Below are 23,236 nucleotides of genomic sequence, written 5' to 3'. Positions count from 1 at the left end.
GTGACAGCAGCAGACCGCGGCGTTCACAGCGCGTCAGATGGAAGCTCTTTATCGGCTCTTGAGCGCTTGAGCTGTGGGCAGATTATCCTCCTCTCACCGCGCTCAAGAGCAACCTAGCGGATACAGGTGAGTAAAGCATCCCATTCATTCCAAAAGATCAAATCAACTCCTGAGGCCCTATTACATAAATATACATTTATGTATTCAATTCTATGAAAATATGTTATAAAGTATTATATTCATCAAGAATCATAAAGAAATTGATATTTTTACTCAGCATGGATAAATTAATTTGATCAAACATAACAGCCAAAAATTTTATTTCAAATAAACGCTGTTTTATGAACTTTCTATTCATCAAATAATCTTCAATATAAGCCTAAATGTATCAAGGTGTCCACATAAATATTAAGCAGCACAACTTTTAATATTTCTTGAGCACCAAATAAACATGGAATGATTTCTAAAGGATCACGTGACACCAAAGACAGGAGTAAGCTAATGGCTATAAAAATCAGCTTTGCCATTACATGAATAAATGACATTTTAAATTATTAATATATTAATCAATAATATATTCAAACAGAAAACAATTATTTTAAATTGTAATACTATTTTACAGTATAGTAAAAATATTTTAAAATCTTGCAATGTACTCACACATTTTAGAATTCTAAATCATATTTATTAGTTTTCTGTCATTACAATATCACAAAATCATCTATTAATAATAAGAATAAACGGTTCTTCTGCCTAACAATTCTTTCTTCTACCGAACAACGCAGCTTAGATGAATGTTTACTGGCTCTTTTGCGATTTATTTAGTTCAGATGCAAAAGCCTCAGGTGTAGTAATTGTATTTTAATGGCAATGAATAGGTTCTTTTGAAATAACTGAACATAAACTTATATATATATAAGGCCAAACGTTAACACAGAAAACCCCTCAATAATATAGCTTATAGAGGCGATATATAGGGTGTAACCACTTGTTTTCGGTTTCAATAATAAATCTAAATTATTTATTACTTAAGTGCTCAATGTTGCTGAAACATCCAAATGAGATGTTTTCATGAATATGAATGAACGAAGAGAAATGCTCTTCAAATACTAATACAGCTGCCTGTACTTACAGACACGGGCAGATGGTGAACAGCGGCGCCCTGAAAAAAGCGCAATTGTTCTTTCAATGGGGCTCATTGTCTTTTATCCCCGTTGTGAGGCGACAGTGAGGGGTGAAACAAAAGACCTTGAACCCGAAGCACCTGCTCATGGACACGAGATTAAACCCAGGGCTGATTGTATTGGGATCCCAGGGGCGCGTCACGCCTGATCAAATGATGCGGCAAGTGTGAGGCCGTGAACACGCACCAATGGAGCCAATGCACATGGAAATGAGTCCTAACGACCAATATGAGATTTGCGAAGAAGAAAAAAGACAGCATGTAAGATTAAGGAACTAGTGTGGGGGGAGGGGAACACTGGAACAGGGCCAGATGGAGAGCCATGAATTAGAGATGAAAGAGGATTTTTCTTTTTTGGGTGAGGTTCATGCATTGAGAAAACACTTATATGTGATGTGCAATGCCTGATGCTGTACTGATGCAAAATCAAGTGTTGGGCCAAAATATCTGGCCCATTGCCTAGGCAGAGAGTGCCCGCTGGTCTTCTGTATTCCCATTGGCCAGACTCCGAATTTCCCATGTAACTTTACAAAGAGACTTCTAGCAAAATATTTAACGCATACTAAGGGCAAGTTATTTATTTTCATTGGTTCAAGTTAAAAAATATAGATGTGAATCATTACCCTACATTTTTTTAATTGGATGAATGAAACATTTTTTTCAGTGCATATTTGAGCAGCAAAATCATTTTTTTTGGACCAAAATAATTTGCATTGAGATTGCATTGATAAAAAGGGCCTATTAAAAATCTGAGCGTAATTAGAAATAGAAATAGAAAGGAACATTAAGTGCCTAGAAATCATTTCAATACTGTTACTTCTTGATTTTCCATGAATGCAGAGAACCTGTCAAACAAAGGTACATCTGTGTGAAGACAGCAAGAAAGTTATAAAAGATTAACGTTAACATGAGGTATCAGTTTTGCCATGCAGACAAACGTCTAGATCAGGGTTTCTCAAATCTGGCCCACGAGAGCCACTTTCCTGCAAAGTTTAGCTCTAACCCTAATCAAAAACACACCTGAGCATGCTAATCAATGCCTTTACGATCATTAGAAAAATAGTTTGATCAGGGTTGGAGCTAAACTTTGCAGCGCTTTGGCCCTTTAGGGCAAGATTTGAGGAACCCTGGTCTAGATGGAGCTTTTCCAAATTTATGCAATAAATTTTGGCACTGTTGAAAATAAATGCTGGTAGATCGTTCTCAAACGCTTGTTTTACAGTTTTTTTTATTTATTTAGACAACCCAAATAAAAGGCACATAAACATTGCGCATGTTTACATAATTATTTCGGACAAACTTACATTTAAAAAAAATGTAGGAATGTTTTTCTTTCTGCTACTCAGAAAGCCTAGTCTTCATATATACAAAATTACCATTGTTAATGTACTAATACAAAAGTTTTATAAAAGGTTATTTTGCTTTTCTTTGCTCACATTGTCTATCTGTACTCTAAGATCTTCTGAGCTAAACACTTCTGTACAAACATATACATTCAACCGCTTTCACAGGGGCGCCAAAAATCATCCAGTTCATCAACTGAATCAAAACAACTTTAGACTCAATTCGAAAATGTTCACTTCATTGGATTTCATAATTGGTTTCAATTTGGCAAATAAAAGAGGCAATTGTAATGCATCCACCATGAAATACATAAACGTGCATTCTCGCTTTCCCACAAACTATACTATGGAAACATGCTTTTGTTTGTTCTAGTGTGACGGGAGAATCAAATGCCTCACACACGCACACAAACACACACGGATCAGGGATTCATTGTGTCTGATCAGGAAAAAGCATCCCCTTCCTGAGACTCAGTGCTGGGGTGGACGGCATCCATTCAGACACTCCAGATCGTCACATCACAGGCTGTGGCGCGAAAACTACCCACAAAAAATTGCATACAAGTCAAATAATTAGTGTTTTCACTACAGCAGTCTCTTCTCTCTGGCATCTGCTCCATGCACAGGAAGCATGTAGAGGAAGTGGCCGACATAATGTACCTAAATTCTCTCACATTGGTGGCAGAACTGTGTAGAGAGTGACAGCTCACTCTTCCTACTTATACTGTTGTGTTTTATTAACACAAAATTATTAAACTCTTTAGTCCACACAGACAAGCACACAGTGTTGAAATTTCCAGAGCCAGTCTGTAAACATTCTCCATTATTTCAGACTGAAGACGTACTTTTATGTTAAATGGTGCTTCTGGGCTTTAGCAACAGGAAAATACTAATCATCTACAAAGGCCTAACTACATAAAACAAAACAAAAACAGAAAGAAAAATAAATTCTACAACAAACAGAAAAAGAAAACTTACAAAAACATAAAAATGGAAAATAAAAAAATAAAACCTTTAAAAAAAAAATCAAAGTGAAATATATTTACAAACAAACATGAATAATTCCAAGGCATTTTCCTGGAATTATTCATGTTCATTTCCCATTCTCAGCCCATTTCCTTTGTAGAACATGTTTTTAGAACAGGGATCTTGCAAACATCAAATAAAAATATAAAAAACAAGGTTATAAAATATTTTTAATAAGCAAAAGTCCAAATTAAAACTTTAAAGGGCATCAACGCGGTACTCCAACCAATTGATGGCGCTGTTATAAATGAGCTGGTTACCTACAGCTCATAAACCCTGTTCCAAAAGAAAGAAAAATAAATTCTACAACAAACAGAAAAAGAAAACTTACAAAAACATAAAAATTGAAAATATAATAAAATAAAACCTTTAAAAAAAAAATCAAAGTGAAATATATTTACAAACAAACATGAATAATTCCAAGGCATTTTCCTGGAATTATTCATGTTCATTTCCCATTCTCAGCCCATTTCCTTTGTAGAACATGTTTTTAGAACAGGGATCTTGCAAACATCAAATAAAAATATAAAAAACAAGGTTATAAAATATTTTTAATAAGCAAAAGTCCAAATTAAAACTTTAAAGGGCATCAACGCGGTACTCCAACCAATTGATGGCGCTGTTATAAATGAGCTGGTTACCTACAGCTCATAAACCCTGTTCCAAATGACACACTTGGCCCTTATGGTCCTCCTCTTTGTCTTCCTCACCAAAGTCCACACTTTGGTGAAAAAATGCTGCACAGAATGTAGAGTAGTAGTCTGCTGTGAAGTCCGCACCATTGTGCAAAGGGGGCACACTTGAGCACCTTTCGCAATCGATAAATGACAAATGGGATACTCTTCATGGACTTTGTAGATCCGCACAAACAAAGGCCATGGGATAGTAGTGACCACATCAAGTACGCCATTTGGAACACATCTTGATATTCATATTTAGTAGGGATGCACTGATACCACTTTTTTCAGAACGAGTCCAATACCGATACCTTTATTTTTGGTACTTGCCGATACCGATACCTGTATTTTCACAGCATTTGATTTTTTTTTAAATATTGGGTACAGAAACAAAATAATAATAATATTATGAATCATGTTAGTTGGCTTCATTTATCAAACAGATATTTCCTTCAGTTATTTACACACTAAATTATACCTGTTAAAATGTATTGTATAAGCTTTTGTTACTTTCACTGTTCATTTTAATGGCGCATTAGAGCAGCTCAATTCAGTAATCACAAGACGTTTTCCTAAAATAATGCAGGGAACCACTCGTTATACATTATACAAGCATGCGCGTACAAATTTGGTGATGTAATTTGCATCACACGAACTGTAAGGATTAAAAAGGATACTTTGGCCTTTAAAGCAAGCTCAACATACGCAGTGCGCACACGTTTGTATTGGTGCAGAATGAGACAGACACTTAAAGCCTTTTGCGCATTTCACACAGTCTGCTAGTTTCACTTTTGCTTTAAATAAAGTTGTGTAAGCTTGACGTTTAAAATAAATGTTGTTTATAGTGATTTCCCCTATAATTTTTGTTTGTTTTATATTTACGATTTAGTTTTAATCCAAATGCATGCGCTAATGAAGCGGACAGCAATCATGTAACAGAAGTGCTCTCTGTGACTCTCTCTCTCTTGCTCTCATTACCGTCAAATAACTTTAGTAACTTGTGCATTGTTTTACTTACTTGCTTTTGACATCTCCGACCGAACTACAAACTTTCAAGTGATGTCTGTCAAATATATTCACTCGACAAGCTCGCGCATCTGTGGCGCCATGCGTTCAATCCACTCAGCACGTTCTGCTTATCAGCTCGTGCACATCCGCTATACAGGCGTGAATACTGAATGTTTAACATTATATTAATTACTTACATATACTTCATAGACATCCTTAATCTCTAATAACTCCATTCTACTCTCTGCTGTTGGTGTTTCTTTTTCTGGACACAGCTCTATTCACACGTTGTGTAGTATTGGCTTTTGGTATCAGGCATTTTTATGAGTACGAGCACGAGTACAGGAGCGCAGTATCAGGCAGTATTGGTATCGGTGCATCTCTAATATTTAAATAATACTGCCTCTTTAAATTATGGATATGCTTTCAGTGCAAGACTCTCTTTCCTTCCTCCAAACGCTTTCTTCTGTATGCTAAAAAAACATGCGACAGCTAACAATGGTCACGTAAACAATAAGAGAATGAAGCTGCCCTCCCCTCATAAAAACTGAAAAGTAGTAAACAGTGTCATGACGAACACCATTAATTAAAAAAATAATAATAATAATCTACGACACCTCTTCAGAGTCCCCACACAAAAAAATGCACACACACACACCCCTGCGCAAAATCGAAAAAACGCAAAAGATATTTAAAAAATCCTCCCTCCCAATGGAAGCAACAGTCCATTTCAAACGAATTTCCTTAAATACTGATTAGCAGGTTACACTTCAACATCATTGAAGAACCCACTGGCACTCTGCTTATTAAAAAAAAGTGTTCGAAATGCACATCAATTATTGCATTTGTCCTTAAAAATGTCTGTCGTCAAGGGTTTGAAGTGCTCAGAGGAGCTTGCGAAATGCCCCGCTACAGAGCTGCTCATCAGGTGCGCAAAACGCAAACATACTCGAAGGCCAGAGAGAGATGGAAATCCGTGCAAATCTTCTGCTAGTGTTGCAATGTAGCCACGCGATGGGTTTGTTCGCGCCACTCAGATGTCAGAAGCACAGCAGTCAGGGCAAAATGCTGGTCAGCGCCCCTGGTTCTACCAGTGAGAAGATGGCAAGACTTGGGACAGGAAGGGCATAGTGTCCATAGGTCTCATGGCAATGTTGAGCGGGCCGGCGATGTGCATGGGCGTGGTGATAGCCACCGGATGGGCGATATTCATGGGCGCTGTGGCTTGGATGTTGACGGAGGCGATGTTCACAGGGCCGGTGATGGTAACCGGGTGCTGCAGGCTGACGGGAGACGTGATGTTGACTGTGTTGGTAGAGATGTTCATCTGGGCTGCTATTGTAACGGGGTTGCTGATGTTGCCACGGTTCATTGCAGTGGTGATTGGGGCTGTGGCTGAGACCGATGTAGTGGAGGCAGAGTTGCAGACTTCAGTGTTGTCTGTAGAGCACAGAGAAAGAGACAGGAGAAGTGTTAGCGCTTGTGTTGGGGATTTGTGTGTATTCTGTTCCCAAACTCTCTGGGTGTCTAGACTCATGTGGCAAATGACCTATGTGAGCATTTGTGATTGAACTTCCTGTTATCAACAGCAGAGACAGAAGAGAGCAAACTGTTATTGTGCGTGTACATCAGCTTTTCCACCTTTTTTGTTTCGTTTCATTTTTACCTTTTCGGAGCCCTGAGTGGTTCCACTGCCAATCTCCTATTTAGAAACAGACAGAGGGTTATGATGGGCAGGCAGCTGCCTGCAGTGATGGATTATGGGACTTTTAGCAATGCAGGGCTGCAGCATTTATGCACAGTGTGAATTCAGACATGACTATCGAGTTCAAATCTGAGAAATTTAAATCGAATGTGAATGTTTCAGGTTCAATACAGGTTAAGCTCTATCGACAGCCTGTAGACGTTAGTACAAAAAAAATCTCATTCAACAGTTTGCAAAAACAAGCAAAAATTCTTTGTCTATTATAAGGGCATTACTGTTAAAAATTATTTGAATTCTGAGGTGCTATACAATATTACAGTATATAACAATACAATACAATAATATAACAAAAATAATATTAGAATAATTTAATAAAAAAAAATCATTATTATAGGTGAGAAACAAAAAAATAATAAATATATTAGAATATAATAAATTAATATACATACAATTTCGATCACATTATATGATATTATACTATAGTATAAAAATACTTTAATGTACTTTTAATATAAAACAATTACAAAATAATATTCTGTGGTAATCAACAGCATGGTCACAGATTATGTCGATAAAGAGAGAATTTGTCTTGAAACCAGAACATTCAGAGATTTTAGCTATTAAAATATAAAATTCTACCAAATTCTAACACACTATGAAAAAAAAAAAAAGACTCAGTCAATAAACAAAAACATTAGCTAATCGTGATCAAGAAAAAAAAAAAAAAAAACTAAACTACATGACGGAAATAGATTATGGGATAGGGGTCATTGGGTTAATTCATGCAAATAAATCCATAAGAACATGTAATGGCACCTATCACTAAATAGCACAACAGCTCTGAGACAAACTGAGACCTCAGGCATGAATTTGAGCAAACTCAACCCATTAAATTCTGCTCCTTGACCTACTCCTGACCCTGTTGTTCACATCCTTAGAAAGGACGCAGTTCAGTCAGAGCAGTTTCTTGCCTGAAGCAAAGCACTGGTCTTCTCCACTGACATGCTTGACTAACTTAAGAGCTGAACAAATGAGTCAAATGCCATGACCAATGAAACGTGATGGACTGCACAACCAAACAACTCTCAAGAATCACTGTGAAACAATCCCAAACATAAATGATGCCAATGGCACAGGACTTTGAATGAAAAAGAATCTTGGAAGCCATGTTCAAGCATCATTCTGAACAGAAATGCTCAAAAAATGGCCTCAAATGGCCGTCATGTCTACTTTACAGAGACTTCACTCCCAAGATTCTTTGCGCTCCTTCAGATACCCATTTTTTTCCCATCTAAGAAACAGCAACTCTGCACTGGCTCCTAAAACCTTTTGTCAAACCAAGAACCTGTAACATCATAGGCCAGGGACGGGATACTGTCCAAATCAAGTGAAATTTTCAGAATAACTTGTGATGTCATGAAAACACTGAATTAATTTATTGCAGGTGTTAAAATATGTTCTGAAAAGTTGTAGGACTTAAGACCACAACAGAGTATCATTTATTGTAGGCAGATTACATTGTCATTCTGGACGGTTCTTCAAGGGGGTTAAAAATCTCCCAACTGTGCTTGCAAAGTCACTTCTCAAACTAGTGCACTTGAGTGTATAGGAGAGTTTGGGAGTTGTAGGGACAGCAAAGAGCTCAGAGGAAAGGATGAACAGAGTGTTAGTAGAAAGATGTTGGAGCTAGAGCTACATGAGTCACCCAGAGAGGCTGGGAGAGTTGTTGTACAGACTACCGGCTGATTGGCTGATTGGCTGGGGCAGCCAATCACGTTGCACTTACCTTTGTTACAGGCGTTGTTATAGTTGCTCTGGCCGTGTGTTTTTAAGTGGCTGGTGATGTAGGCGGCGCTCAGCATCTTTCCGCACACGTTACAAGTGACTTTCCCTTCGTGCCGAATCATATGCGACCGAAGTCTGTCTTTGGTGGCAAAGGCTGATGTACAGGCCTATAATGGACATGCAGAATTTCACCATTTACAGCACAAATTCAATCAGTTTTCTTTTAATTATCCAAATTGATGTAAGCTACGTTAAGGCTTCAATATTAACCCTTTATGGGGTTCGAACCTTTAGTTGCCAGCAACTAAACATGTAAAAAGTTGTGAGGCTCAACTGAATAAATCAGATAAATGGGTTCCTGTTCTTACCGTTACTTGGCATTTGAAAGGTCTCTCCGAGGAATGAACATGCTTCACATGGCAGCTGAGATGGTCCGGCCTGAAAAGAGAGGGAAAAATGAAAAACATGGCAAGAAGGAAAACAGCATCAAGTCTCTGTAACAAAGCCACTGGATTTTGGTACCAGCTGCATCTGTGTACACTTCACAAAAACAAAACCAGCAGGCTCAGGTGCTGTACTTTGCAAGTCAGCCTCTGAGCTGCAGATTCATCAGCTGCCGTGAGCTAGAAAGGATGCTAGCAGATGTGGCATACAGTAAATATTGGTCTATACCAGCAAAAATTCACTGTTCACAGCTGCTAACAGAACAAACTGATACCGCTCACACACTGGATGTTTTGCACACCGAGTTTGAAATTTTTGCACGTTAAAAAATAAATACGACTTCACGTTGTGTCAATCACGTTTACACACCGCCTCCGAAACGTTTGTAAGTCATAAAAAAATTCAGAGCAGGTTCGATTTTGTGTTTTCGCATTTTGATAGGAAAGGATGACAAATACGAAAAAAAAAACGCATACAAAAATTTCGGACTCAGTGTGCAATGACCTTAAGTTTGATTGCCTATACTGTTTGGTTTTATTGTTTAGTAAGAAAGCTTGAGGTGCACAAAGCTGGTGTAATGATGCTGAAAATTCAGCTTTACTATATACAGGAATAGATTACATTTGAATATATACACAAATGGCTATTTTAAATTGTAATATTTCAGAATAGTACACTTTTACTGAATTTTTGATAAAAAAAATTTTTTTTAAATTAAATTAACTTGATTAATATTTCAGATTCATTATTTTCATTTAGTTTCACTTGATGTACTAAAATAACAAACTGAAATAAACTAATAATATAGACATTTAAAAAACAACAATCAATTAAAATTGAAAATATACAAATAAAAGTCAATTCAAACCAATAATAATAAAAACTATATTAGTCAAGCAGTATCTATCAATCAAATAATATAATAATTTCAAGTTGTATCTCTTTTAGTAGCTCAAAGACACCAAAATAAGATTCTAACTATCAGATTTAAACTTTTTAAACAGATTTAAACACAACTTCTTCTTCAATCTTACAACAATCTGGAACAAAATATCAGTGAAAGCAAATGAACAGGGGCATTTGGAGGAGAATAATTTAATTCAGGTTTGAAAACTGCACTAAATACACGACCTGCCGGAGGAGACTGGGACATTTTGTTTTCAGGTGGTGTTCTCAGAAACAGCCAGAGCTCTAAAAACAGCCCCTTTTATCTCTGCGCTTTGACTTGTGTCAGTGCGTGATTAATAATCCCAGGATTCATTTCAGGGATAGCGAGGCCTCTCTGATGCTTTCCCGGATATTCAGGGACGTTATAGACTAGCTATAGACGAGACTCCTAAAGCAGCCGTATGTCTGCGGCCCCTGAGTGACTCAAAGGAAACCCCAGCGCTGATCCTCTAAGACAGAACAAACAGGAGGGAAGGAGGGAATAACAGAGGAATAAGAGCACCCCCTCCTCCTTCTGTTCACGCAGACCCTCGGCATGCTGGGCCCTACAAAGGCAGCCAGTCAGATCCATTCACAACAACTATAAATCAGCCAGCAGCAGCCAATAGGAACGAGGCGACATTAACATCATCAGAACAGCAGATGGTGGATTCAGCTCGAGCTTTGAACACATATTTCAACAGACATCATCAGAATCCACAAACAGCCTCATTTCATGCAGGATGGAAATGACTCACATTCGCCATTAACGTATATGAGCGAAGCGAAGATATATAGTTATTTGTACAGATTTATATTAAGAACTGGTTCTTATTCAGAACCAACATTAAATCATTTTTAAATGATTAACCAACATTAAATCAATCAATTAACAATTATACCAAGCTACCAAATCTACAGTGAAAAATTATGCCTTTTAGATCTGAGTTTGTAGGCTAATTATCAGAAACATAAAACTTTTTTATTGGAAAGTTACAATGTGACCATTGCAGCCCAATATGCAAACAAATTACTTAATTAATGAACCAGTTCTTTTAAATTAATCAGTAAAAAGACTGAAATATCAGTCTCAAACCAAAGCAGTTTATGGTTTGAATCATTTTGAAAACGTTTTTACTGTACTCGAAACTTGTGATAGTTTAGTTAATTATTGTTTAATTCAGTTTAATTACGGTTTTTAAAACCTACCGATTTCTTTTTTTTAAACAACTTTATAAATGTTGTAATAAATGACAATTAATAACATAAATAATAAAAACTAAATACACTACTGGGCAAATGTATGTGGTCGGTAAGAGATTTTTATGTTCTTGAAAGAAACCTCTTATGTTTATTTTGGCTCCATTTATTATCAAAAACAGTAATAACTGTAATGTTTTGAAAAATTATTACAATTCAACATTTTTCTTTTCAATTTATTTTTAAATGTAATTTATTTCTGTGATGGCAAACCTGAAATTTCAGCAGCAATTACTCCAGTCTTCAGTGTCACATGATCCTTCAGCAATTATTCTAATATGCTGATTTACTGAAACATTTCTTATTACAATCAATGTTGAAAACAGCTGTATAGCATAATATTTTTTTGGAAACAGTAATAATTATTTTGAAAGATTCTTAGATGACTAGAGAGTTCAAAAGAACAGCAATTATTTAAATAAATATATATATTTTTTAAATTATGAATTTACTTTACTTTTGAAGTATTAATTTAGTTAATTATAAAAAACTCACTGACCCCAAACATATTGTATGTTGTCAAAAAAGGGAAGATGTTCCTCAAAAATACTTTAGGAATCATTAAAGAACCAGAATTGTTCACTAGAATCTGAACCAGAATCATTAAATTCCTTATAATTCATAACTTCGAAACCAAACACACTGATTAAATTTAAGCAAGTGAAAAAGCTCCACATACCTCGAGAATCCCTTTCCGCACACAGAACAGACGTAGGGTTTGTGGACGCCTCCATCGTGTGAGCGCACATGGTACGTCATGCGATCTTTCCTCTTAAAGCGCTGTTGGCATATAGGACACTCGAATGGTTTTTCATCCGAGTGTGACAGCTTGTGCCGGTTCAGATGGTAAACGTCCCGGAAGGCTTTCCCGCACATTTCACAGCCGTGGTTCTTCTTTACGGGCTTGGGTGGCTTTTTGGGGGCACTGTGTTGGGTCACGTTGGACATGGACATCGGGGACATGACAGTAGAGGCGGAGGACGTGGAAGTGGTCGCCGTGGAAAAGATGCCAGCGATGGTTGAGATGTAGGCAGGGTTGCCCGTGGTCTCACGAGGCATGGTGGAAATGAGCGGGACCATGGTGGGTGCCGCTTGCGCCATCTTTTTGGGTCTGGACACCATTTTGATGCCAGTGTGGCAGGACTCGTGCCGGCGGAGGTGGTAGCTGTCGCGGAAGGCCTTGTTGCAGTAGCCGCAGATGAATGGTGTCTTGCTCTTGTGCTCTTTCTTGACCACGGGCATTGGACCACCTCCTCCGGCATTGCCACCCCCTCCTCCCCCTGTCCCGCTGGCTACGTTGTCCTTGAGGAGCTCGGCGGCGCTGACGGGGGGCTTGTGGTCCAGAGGAATGGGCATCACAGGCTTCTGGTCCTCTGGCTCAGAGTTCAGCAGTGGCAGCAGGCTGCTTGGGGCCACATGGTGCTGGTGGTGAAGGGCTTCATTAGCCTGCTGGAAGGAGAAGACAGAACCGGACAGGAGGGTTAAAAACGGTGATGCGCTGACCAAAAAAAAAAAAAAACAGTGCTAGAGAGAGAAATTCTGCACTTAATAATTACAAATAATAAATAATAGAATAAAATACCAAATAATGAGACAGAAAGACACATTTTTTTAAATAATAAAAAAGTATATCAGAATAATAAAATAAAAAACAAATAACGATAATAAAAATTATGAAATAAATTAAATGAAAATAATAGCATGAAATAATAAAAATGGAATACTAAATAAAAGAAATAGAATAATGAGATAATAACTAAATTAATTAATTCCCAAAAATAAATCATTTTAAAACTGTTATCTGTTTAAACTTTAAACACACACACACACACACACAGTAGAGTCATGTATGGCAACACCCCCCAAAATAAGTTCAGAGAAATATTATAAATCCAAAACGGTTTTATTTGTTTACCACAGGTTTAAGTATTTATGATATACCTAAAGATTTTTAACATGCTTTAAGTGAAATCAGACATCTAAACACTGTATCTTACAGTACAAAAGATGGATAACTTTTATACTTATGTAACCTGGCTGTAATTAGAATAATAACTTTTAATATATGCAGTAAATAATAATGATAATAATAATCATATATACAGTGGGTACGGAAAGTATTCAGACCCCCTTAAATTTTTCACTCTTTGTTATATTGCAGCCATTTGCTAAAATCATTTAAGTTAATTTTTTTTCCTCATTAATGTACACACAGCACCCCATATTGACAGAAAAACACAGAATTGTTGACATTTTTGCAGATTTATTAAAAAAGAAAAACTGAAATATCACATGGTCCTAAGTATTCAGACCCTTTGCTGTGACACTCATATATTTAACTCAGGTGCTGTCCATTTCTTCTGATCATCCTTGAGATGGTTCTACACCTTCATTTGAGTCCAGCTGTGTTTGATTATACTGATTTGACTTGATTAGGAAAGCCACACACCTGTCTATATAAGGCCTTACAGCTCACAGTGCATGTCAGAGCAAATGAGAATCATGAGGTCAAAGGAACTGCCTGAAGAGCTCAGAGACAGAATTGTGGAAAGGCACAGATCTGGCCAAGAGCTGGCCGTCTGGCCAAACTGAGCTATCGGGGGAGAAGAGCCTTGGTGAGAGAGGTAAAGAAGAACCCAAAGATCACTGTGGCTGAGCTCCAGAGATGCAGTCGGGAGATGGGAGAAAGTTGTAGAAAGTCAACCATCACTGCAGCCCTCCACCAGTCGGGGCTTTATGGCAGAGTGGCCCGACGGAAGCCTCTCCTCAGTGCAAGACACATGAAAGCCTGCATGGAGTTTGCTAAAAAACACCTGAATAAGATTCTCTGGTCTGATGAGACCCAGATAGAACTTTTTGGCCTTAATTCTAAGTGGTATGTGTGGAGAAAACCAGGCACTGCTCATCACCTGTCCAGTACAGTCCCAACAGTGAAGCATGGTGGTGGCAGCATCATGCTGTGGGGGTGTTTTTCAGCTGCAGGGACAGGATGACTGGTTGCAATCGAGGGAAAGATGAATGCGGTCAAGTACAGGGATATCCTGGACGAAAACCTTCTCGAGTGCTCAGGACCTCAGACTGGGCCGAAGGTTTACCTTCCAACAAGACAATGACCCTAAGCACACAGCTAAAATAATGAAGGAGTGGCTTCACAACAACTCTGTGACTGTTCTTGAATGGCCCAGCCAGAGCCCTGACTTAAACCCAATTGAGCATCTCTGGAGAGACCTAAAAATGGCTGTCCGCCAACGTTTACCATCCAACCTGACAGAACTGGAGAGGATCTGCAACTTGGAGGAATGGCAGAGGATCCCCAAATTCAGGTGTGAAAAACTTGTTGCATCTTTCCCAAAAAGACTCATGGCTTTATTAGATCAAAAGGGTGCTTCTACTAAATACTGAGCAAAGGGTCTGAATACTTAGGACCATGTGTTATTTCAGTTTTTCTTTTTTAATAAATTTGCAAAAATGTCAACAATTCTGTGTTTTTCTGTCAATATGGGGTGCTGTGTGTACATTAATGAGGAAAAAAAATTAACTTAAATGATTTTAGCAAATGGCTGCAATATAACAAAGAGTGAAAAATTTAAGGGGGTCTGAATACTTTCCGTACCCACTGTATATGACCCTGGACCACAAAACCAGTCATAAGGGTCAATTCTTTTCTATGAGATTTATACATTATCTAAAAGCTGAATAAATAAGCTTTCCATTAATGTATGGTTTGCTAATATATTACACTATTTGGCCGAGATACAACTATTTGAAAATCTGGAATCTGAGGGTGCAAAAAAAATCTAAACATTGAGAAAATCTCCTTTAAAGTTGTCCAAATGATGTCCTTAGCAACACATATTACTAATCAAGAATTACATTTGAATATATTTACGGTAAGAAATTTACAAAATATCTTCATGGAACATGATCTTCTTTACATAATATCCTAATGATTTTTGGCATAAAAGAAAAATCAATAATTTTGACCCATACAATGTATTGTTGCCTATTGCTGCAAATATGCCCGTGCTACTTATGACTGGTTTTGTGGTCCAGGACCACATATAATAGAATAGAATTAAAAATAATATATATACACATTAGACTTGTGCCGGTATTCGGTAATGCGATATATCACGGTAATGAATATGCACCATATTGTTATCATGGGCACTTCTAAATACCGTGAATAATTATATATTACAAATTATTCCGAATTTTGAATGCATTTTAAGAATACTTTTCCCATAAACTGGTCAAAATGCACAACACCGCTGTACGCTGTGTGAAAGACCGGTGCACTCTGATGTAAACAAGCGTGGACGAGAAGCACATGGCGGAACATGTAAGAGACGCTCTGGATGAAAGCGCACTTTCACTATCTGACAGCAGATGGCGCTAAACTGCAGAAATAATAATAATAATAATAATAATAATTCATGTAAATGCAACCGTTCCCCCGGAAACCCTGTAAACAAAGCAGCTGCACTACTTTCTGTTTCTGAATCGTGTTTAAATGATTTTAACAGCCATTCCGATTTGTGTATTTTCTGTGATGTTCATCACAGCGCCAAATACTTAAATATTTAGAATTAATAGGCTATTTATTTTCAAACTTTTTTTACATTTTAATCTGGACTACAACATGCCCTAGATATTGCTTGAAAGTGTTTTGATTCTTTATTGTTCGGTCACACTTTACATTAGGGCTTCATTAGTTAATTCATTAGTCAGCATAAACTGCCAATGAAAAATTCTTCTGAGCATTCATTAATCTTAGGTATTCCAATATTTAATAACAGGATGTTAAAATCGAGAGTTGCAGCGGTGTTATTTAATGAGCTAACATGAACTAAGACTTGTATTTTTTAAACAAAGATTAATAACTTCTGTAGCAAATGTAGCTATTGCTCATTGTGAATGTTAATGCATTAACTAAGGTTAACTAATGAGGTCTTATTGTAAAGTTATACCTATTGGTCTTTATAGTTCTTTTGCACTTTAATCTGTGTAAAACTTTTAACTTTATACATTTTTTTTGTATTGCTTTATTGCATTTAAATGTTCAGTTATTTTTGTTATAAGAAAAAAGATATTAAACCTGTTATACTGTATTATGACAGCACTTTTTTTTTTTTTTACTTAATTTCAATATCGTGATAATACCGTATACTAAGGATGTAACGATTAACTGCGAGCCGGTTGAAAATCGATTCAAATATGTGACGATTCAAATCGGTTGAGATGCTAAACAAATCGCGATTCATTTATGGCGCTTTTCCACTGCGTGGTACGACTCGGCTCGGCATGGTCTGCGTTTCCACTGCAGTTCAATACCGCTTTAGAGTGGGCGGGATTATTCACATGTCGTTATAGTTGCGCCGCCTCTACTACCACGACTCCTAAAAAATACTTTTTCATTCCGCATCGCCCCATCAAGCTCTCGCTGGATCCGCTCCTCTGCTATCAATGAGAGGAACGTCTGTACTTCCGCAACAGACAACAAAACTTTTTTTAGGTTCTTAAAAAAAAGGTGCGCTCGTTCAAAACAGTTGTGTTCGATCCTTCGCTGGCTGTGCTGATTTAAATCTAGCGGTTCTTTTGTGTTTGTGTCGCAAGTTCAGTGACGCAGGTAGTGACGATTCTCTCCGGCCAATCTGTGATCAGCCGAGTTTACGCGTCACGTTTTGGTAACGGTACGGTTCACTTGGAACCCCAACCGAGGTTGTACTAAAAAAAGTACCAGGTACTGTACCCAGTGGAAAAACCCCTAAAAGTGAATGCAGTGGAAAAGCGCCATTAGGTGTAGGAGTTTATATGAATGTATGTCTGAGGGGAACTTACTGTCTTTAGAAAAGTTTAGATGGTATTTCTTCTTTTCATCTTGCCTCTGTATAATGCATATTAAAGTTCATAAGTGCAGCGCTGCTTTGTTTACAGCGGAAACCAAGGAAACGCTTTAAGCGCCACCTGCTGGCAGAGAGTGAATCTGCGTCTCATTCAGCTCATCCGCTGTTTCATGCAGATATATTTTTATGTATAGTTTCACAAAACTGAAGTCAAACCATTCTGTTTTTGCTTCAAATTTCAAAAGTATACAATCTAATTTAGATTAAAAACTGCTCATGTTGCATGTATGCAGCATCTTTGTTTTGGATCATGATTAAAATGCAGTGGTTGCCTCTAATTTTAAATGGAAAGAGCACAGACAACGCCTTATTTTTAATATGAAGAGATTTATTTCATTTGTATTACTTATTTGATTTGGGGCTTGTTTTAAAATTTAAATTTAGTTTTGTTATTTACTGTACATTTACATTATATTTAAATGTTGTCATTTAGCAGACGCTTTTGTCCAAAACGATTTACAAATGAGGACGATAGAAGCAATCACAACCAACAAAAGAGCAGTAATATGCAAGTGCTATATTAGTATATTATTATATTGTTATATTTCAATTTCACAAAGAAATGTGCAGCATTTTGTCCAAGCAATAATAAAAGGGCACATTTAATTTATAATTTGTCTTAAATCTAATTTTGTTAAAAAATTAAAAAATAATCGTGAAATCAAAATCGTGAATCGAATCGAATTGTGAGTTGAGTGAATCGTTACATCCCTACCGTATACCGTAATAAAAGCATTAGCAATTAATCGCAACATGAAAATTTGATACCGGCATATCCCTAGCACATATAAGCACATATTTGCTTTTGCACAGATATACTGGATTTTACTTTTATTTTACTTTTCCTCAGGTAAAAAAAAAAAACTCTTTGAAGTTTGAACAGAGATGAAAAATCGTGAATCGAATCGAATTGGGAGTTGAGTGAATCGTTACATCCCTACCGTATACCGTAATAAAAGCATTAGCAATTAATCGCAACATGAAAATTTGATACCGGCATATCCCTAGCACATATAAGCACATATTTGCTTTTGCACAGATATACTGGATTTTACTTTTATTTTACTTTTCCTCAGGTAAAAAAAAAAAACTCTTTGAAGTTTGAACAGAGATGAAAAACTCTGATCTCACTGATGTAGATGATAAAGTCCATCATGCACAGATTTGCTGTGTATGTGTGTGTGTGTGTGTGTGTGTGTGTTCCCATCAGCACTTCAGGCAGCCTGCGGGGTGACTAACGATGAGCAGAAGTTCAGGAATGAACACACATGCTCACGTTACATACATACAAACACACACTCGACAGCTGGCAGGAGGAAGAGGCACTCCATTGAGAAACTTCTCATTAAATCAAATGAGTCAAGTTTCCCCTCTTCAACCACAGAAATGCATGCTGGGCTAATGACTGGATTCAGAAATCCTGATTCAGAATGATTCACAGTGTTATCAAAAGTGTCATCTGGGCCCCAAACTAATGACACAGATTTCGCTGCTGTCGTGATAGAGCACATGATGGCATGAAGGCTGGGTACAGGGCAGAGGCTGTGCGCTCTGATTAACTGAACTCAAAAACAACACCAGGCCGCTGAGGAATCTAAATCTGTCCGGCGTAAACCGATCTGCAGAGATGCTCCCGGTTCTTCATGTGACTGCAAAATTAACTGTAACGCAAGTGAGATGATTCAGCGGGTCAGGAACAAACTCAGCTAAACCTGTGTGTGAACGAGATGACAAGGACTTTACAGAGAAAACGAGAGAGTTGTGGCATTTACACTACAGATAGTTGCATTTGATGGACAGGATTATGAAAGATTTATATTTTGAATTTGATAAGCAATTATATATTGGCTCTTATGAGATATCAAACTACATTTTGCACAGCTGAAGGACCAGATCTCTTCTGTATTAAATGCATTCAGTAAGGATGCATTAAATTGATAAAGTGACAGCAAAGACATTTATTATGTTATGAAAGATTCTATTTCAAATAAATGCTGTTCTTTTGAACTTCTTATTCATCAAAGAATCATGAAATGTATCATGGTTTTAACAAAAATATTAAGCAGCAAAACTGTTTTCAATATTGTTTATTTATAAGAAACGTTTCTGGGGCACCAAATCAGCATATTAGAATGATTTATGAACGACACGGAAGACTGGAGTAATGTTGGCTGAAAATTCAGCTTTACTACATTTTATTAAAATAGAAAACAGTTCGTTTAAAATGTACAAATATTTCACAATATTACTGTTTTTACTGTACTTTTAATCAACTAAATTAGGGAAAATTTCGGCCGATAACGATAACCGATCATTCGAAAAAGCCAATAACTGATATGTTGGCCGATAAATCTAAATCCAAATTTTTTTAAATAATTTTTGAGAGGCTGATTACAAAGTCTCACCTTTAAAACAAACAGAAAAATGTACATTTAGTGGCCGATATATCGTGCATCCCTAAATGCAAAAACATTAAATTTTTTCACCAGCCTCAAACTTCTGAATGGTAATGTACAATTATATTAGTGCTGTGCGCTATGACCAAAAATTTATATCACGGTATTTTTCAAAATTATACCGGTTTCACTGTACATGACGGTATTTTTTTTTTCATGCATCACCGGGTGTTGACCATATTTTCTACTGATTTTGAGAGGAAATACTGCATTATATTGACTTAGAATGCCCTATTTTACTGTCATGATGAGTGAATATTGTCAAAAAATACCACACTAAATAGTGACTAAACACGACCCCTTTTAATACATGTTAACCAGGAGTCACTCTCATTTATAATCGCGGCATCGTCTGATAAAATCAACATGCATCTACACTAAAGAGCAGCTATGCGGTTGTTTTGGCTACATTACTTTTTTGTCTCATGCAGCGCACTGCCTGCGTCGGAGTAACAAACTAAAAAAAACAACAAACAAAAAAGTGCATGTGATATTAACAGACGAACTACGCTCATATTTATAATTCCAAACAATCAGTAAGCGACAGGTGCTAGGAAACGCTGTTTTGTACTCATTTACTGACGAGTCGGCTGCGGTGCGGCCAACTGAATGCACTGCTTCTCTGCCGCTCACTGCACAGAACAGACGCCGAGAGAGGTGACACTTCTCCGGGAAAGTCAGACCTCGTGTTCGTGGGACAGCACTGGAGAAATCTTACAACTGAACCATAGCTAAGGTTTATCCAAAAAAAGTCGCTAGGTTTGTCAGTATGAATATTCTATGGAAAAAAGCCGCTAAAAAGGTCTGAAAGTTGCTAAATCTAATGGTAAAGTCGTGCTCGTGTGTGTGCGCGAGACGCGGGAGCTGATGGCAGGGGGCGGTGGATATTTGGGGCGGTCAATGTGGATATTGTGGATGAGTTCTTCTGTCATCATCATCTTCTATTAGTTCTACAGCTTCAGTTTCTGAACTTTCACGCTTAGTAACACATACAGCTGTTCCCTCAACACAGTGCGACAGTGAAAAGGGACCCTTTTCAAACAGTGCCACGTTCTGAACGTTGTTTTAATGACATGCGGTATTTGAAAAATGTATATCATAACAAAAATAAACACCGGTATTCGGTATGAAACGGTATTTACCAGCACTAAATTATATATAAACGGATATATAGAAAACATGTCTTTCACAAATACAATTGATTTTTAAAGTCTACATCTGTGTGAGCCGGATGTTGTCACAGCAGTTAAAATGCATGATGCAATTTTATGATGTGGTTTTGTGACACAATACTGACTTACTGTCCTACTACAACTCTAAAAGTGTATACTTTCCCATTATGAGTGAATTATTTACTTTCAGAGCATAGAAGTATGCGAACTGGGATGCAGCCAACTTGAACACACAGTGAACCCCACTTCGCAGGCCTGGAAACAGAGGTGGATGTTTGTTTGTTTGTTTACTGAGGCTTCTGGGAGGCTGGACGCACTCCTTTAGTTCTCCCTTACACACAGAGCAGCGTGAGGGATTTGTTTACACAGCCAGGGGCAAAAGCTTACAGACACTCACTGCTAACCTACATCACAGCCACCTGCCCTGGCAGACACTGATCTCTGAGCCACAACACCAGGACAAACCAGAGGGAAAACAATATACAACGATCACAAACACATCAATTGTGAACATGTACGAAAGTTAAATTCAATGCATCTATGAACGGTCTTAACGAAGCGGTTCACCATAATGAATCAGACTTCTCAACTCTACCACAGCCTGAGGCGCTTAAAAGACCCGATAAAGTGCGGCAAACGCCCTGTTCACCCACTATTGATGTTCAATGGAGCATCTAAAACAGGCACAGCCCCCACAAACCACAGAAACAGCCCCAAACCAGCTTGGTTTAAAAAAAAAAAAAAAAACCTTCCCCAAATGCACACAACTAATGAGCAAAAATCAGATGTACATTTTAAACCATGAATGAAGTCAGAGAAAGGTCAAAGGTGGCATTATTAGTGCTCGGCCCCTGAGGAAACAGCTTCCCCTGCCTTGATAAAACAACAAGGCCTGTCAATTCTCAGAGGCAAAGGAAACATAAACATGGGTTCACTAGTCGTCCTGCAAGCTAATTGATTTGTGAAGTGTACTAGTTCATATTTTTCAACTTAAAGAGAGTTTTAGCATGCTGACAGTTTCAAAACTGTCTCAAACTGTGGATGCTAAAACCTGTGAATTACTGTCTCTCAAATTTCTAAATATATTATAGTAGACCAATAATAGCTTTGTGCAAAAACTAAAAAAGGTACTTTGATATTTAGCATGCTTATTTGATGAATATTTGACTTGCAAAGCATTGCACTTCATGATGTGTACAGTATTTTATGAGTGTGCCTAGTCTTCTAGTAACTGGATCCTAAAACCTTTTTAATTTGATTAATTTTGTGGGGAAAAAAAAGAAATTTAGAGATTTAACCTTTTTATTTGTTTAATATCTATATTTTAAGGCATTGCATGTTTTTGCATTCAGTTTATTTCTGTGTTATTTTTTTATTTAATTGCATAAATGCAGACAGGTGTTTGTCAAGTAAAAAAAGCTTTTAAAAAATCTGAAAATGCAATTGTATTGCCATGCTGTATGAAAGGCAGGGTCTGCTGGACCTTCCTGACTAGAACTTATGGATAATTAGGAATTAGGATCATAATTAGAAAAACTTCTATGGTGGTGAACGGAAACTACAGCACTTTTCTTTTTCCATTTCCGTTTGCTCCAATAGGAAAAGAAATACTGTGTCAAAAATATGACATTACATATGATGAAAAAATATTATATTGGTCAGAAGAGAGAAAGATGTTAAATTTGCCATCACTCCTTCAGCTGCTATATTTGTAATACTCTATTTTTTTAGATGTAATGTTATATATATATTTTAAATGAAAATACACAAACTATATTCACGATGTTAATAATTGTGGAAACACATATTCACAGTCTATGAAAAGGGTCCATTAGAAGATTTAAAAAATATGTAATTTTGCACATGCTTAATCAGGAGCGAGTGATGCAGTTGGTCTCTGCAGACAATTAAGATGCGTGCCATCCTGCAATCACGGAGAGGGCAGGGTTAAATACCTGACCTCTCGCATTCAGCATCATCCATCCATCTCGCAGGGCTGACCGCGACGCAGGCAGACGCAGGACAAGAAAAATGAATGCTTCTTTCTGCTCCTTATTTCATCTGCTCTATTGTAATGGACACAAATCGGAGCGGGGATGCCCTCATGGATCCGCAGGGGGTCTTTGTGAGGGAGTCTTCTCTGATTTGGTTCCTCTATTCACGAGGAGAACTGCATATCTACACACACACACACACACACACACACACACACACACACACACACACACACCTGCTCGCTCACTTCCTATAGCATCCCAGTCATCAGTTTACTGGGTACGTCTGGGGATGCGAGTCTAGACTAGGCCACTGCGTGCGTGCGTGTGTGTGTGTGTGTGTGTGTGTG

At 37.5% G+C, this 23,236-nt stretch overlaps 1 protein-coding gene across 2 annotated transcripts in view; it reads right to left on the bottom strand.

Annotated features, from left to right (window-relative positions):
- Positions 1-5,461: 5,461 nt before the first annotated feature.
- LOC107583355 (vascular endothelial zinc finger 1-like) overlaps positions 5,462-23,236 on the bottom strand; it is a 23,835-nt gene continuing 6,060 nt past the window's right edge. Inside the window, exons 2-6 of one of the 2 annotated variants that reach the window (XM_016269543.1) lie at positions 12,038-12,807; positions 9,096-9,165; positions 8,729-8,894; positions 6,904-6,939; positions 5,462-6,677 (exon numbers count right to left, since the gene is read on the bottom strand). In XM_016269543.1, coding sequence (XP_016125029.1) covers positions 6,325-6,677; positions 6,904-6,939; positions 8,729-8,894; positions 9,096-9,165; positions 12,038-12,807 — 1,395 coding nt within the window. In that variant the 3' untranslated portion in view covers positions 5,462-6,324. The remainder of the gene's footprint in view (positions 6,678-6,903; positions 6,940-8,728; positions 8,895-9,095; positions 9,166-12,037; positions 12,808-23,236) is intronic. The other variant, XM_016269544.1, reaches the window with a different exon arrangement.

This window comes from Sinocyclocheilus grahami, unplaced genomic scaffold (assembly GCF_001515645.1).
Source record: "Sinocyclocheilus grahami isolate Dianchi unplaced genomic scaffold, SAMN03320097.WGS_v1.1 scaffold53.1, whole genome shotgun sequence".
NCBI lineage: Eukaryota > Metazoa > Chordata > Actinopteri > Cypriniformes > Cyprinidae > Sinocyclocheilus > Sinocyclocheilus grahami.
The sequence above is the reverse complement of the archived record's forward strand: the minus strand, read 5'-3'. Positions and strand labels throughout refer to the sequence as shown.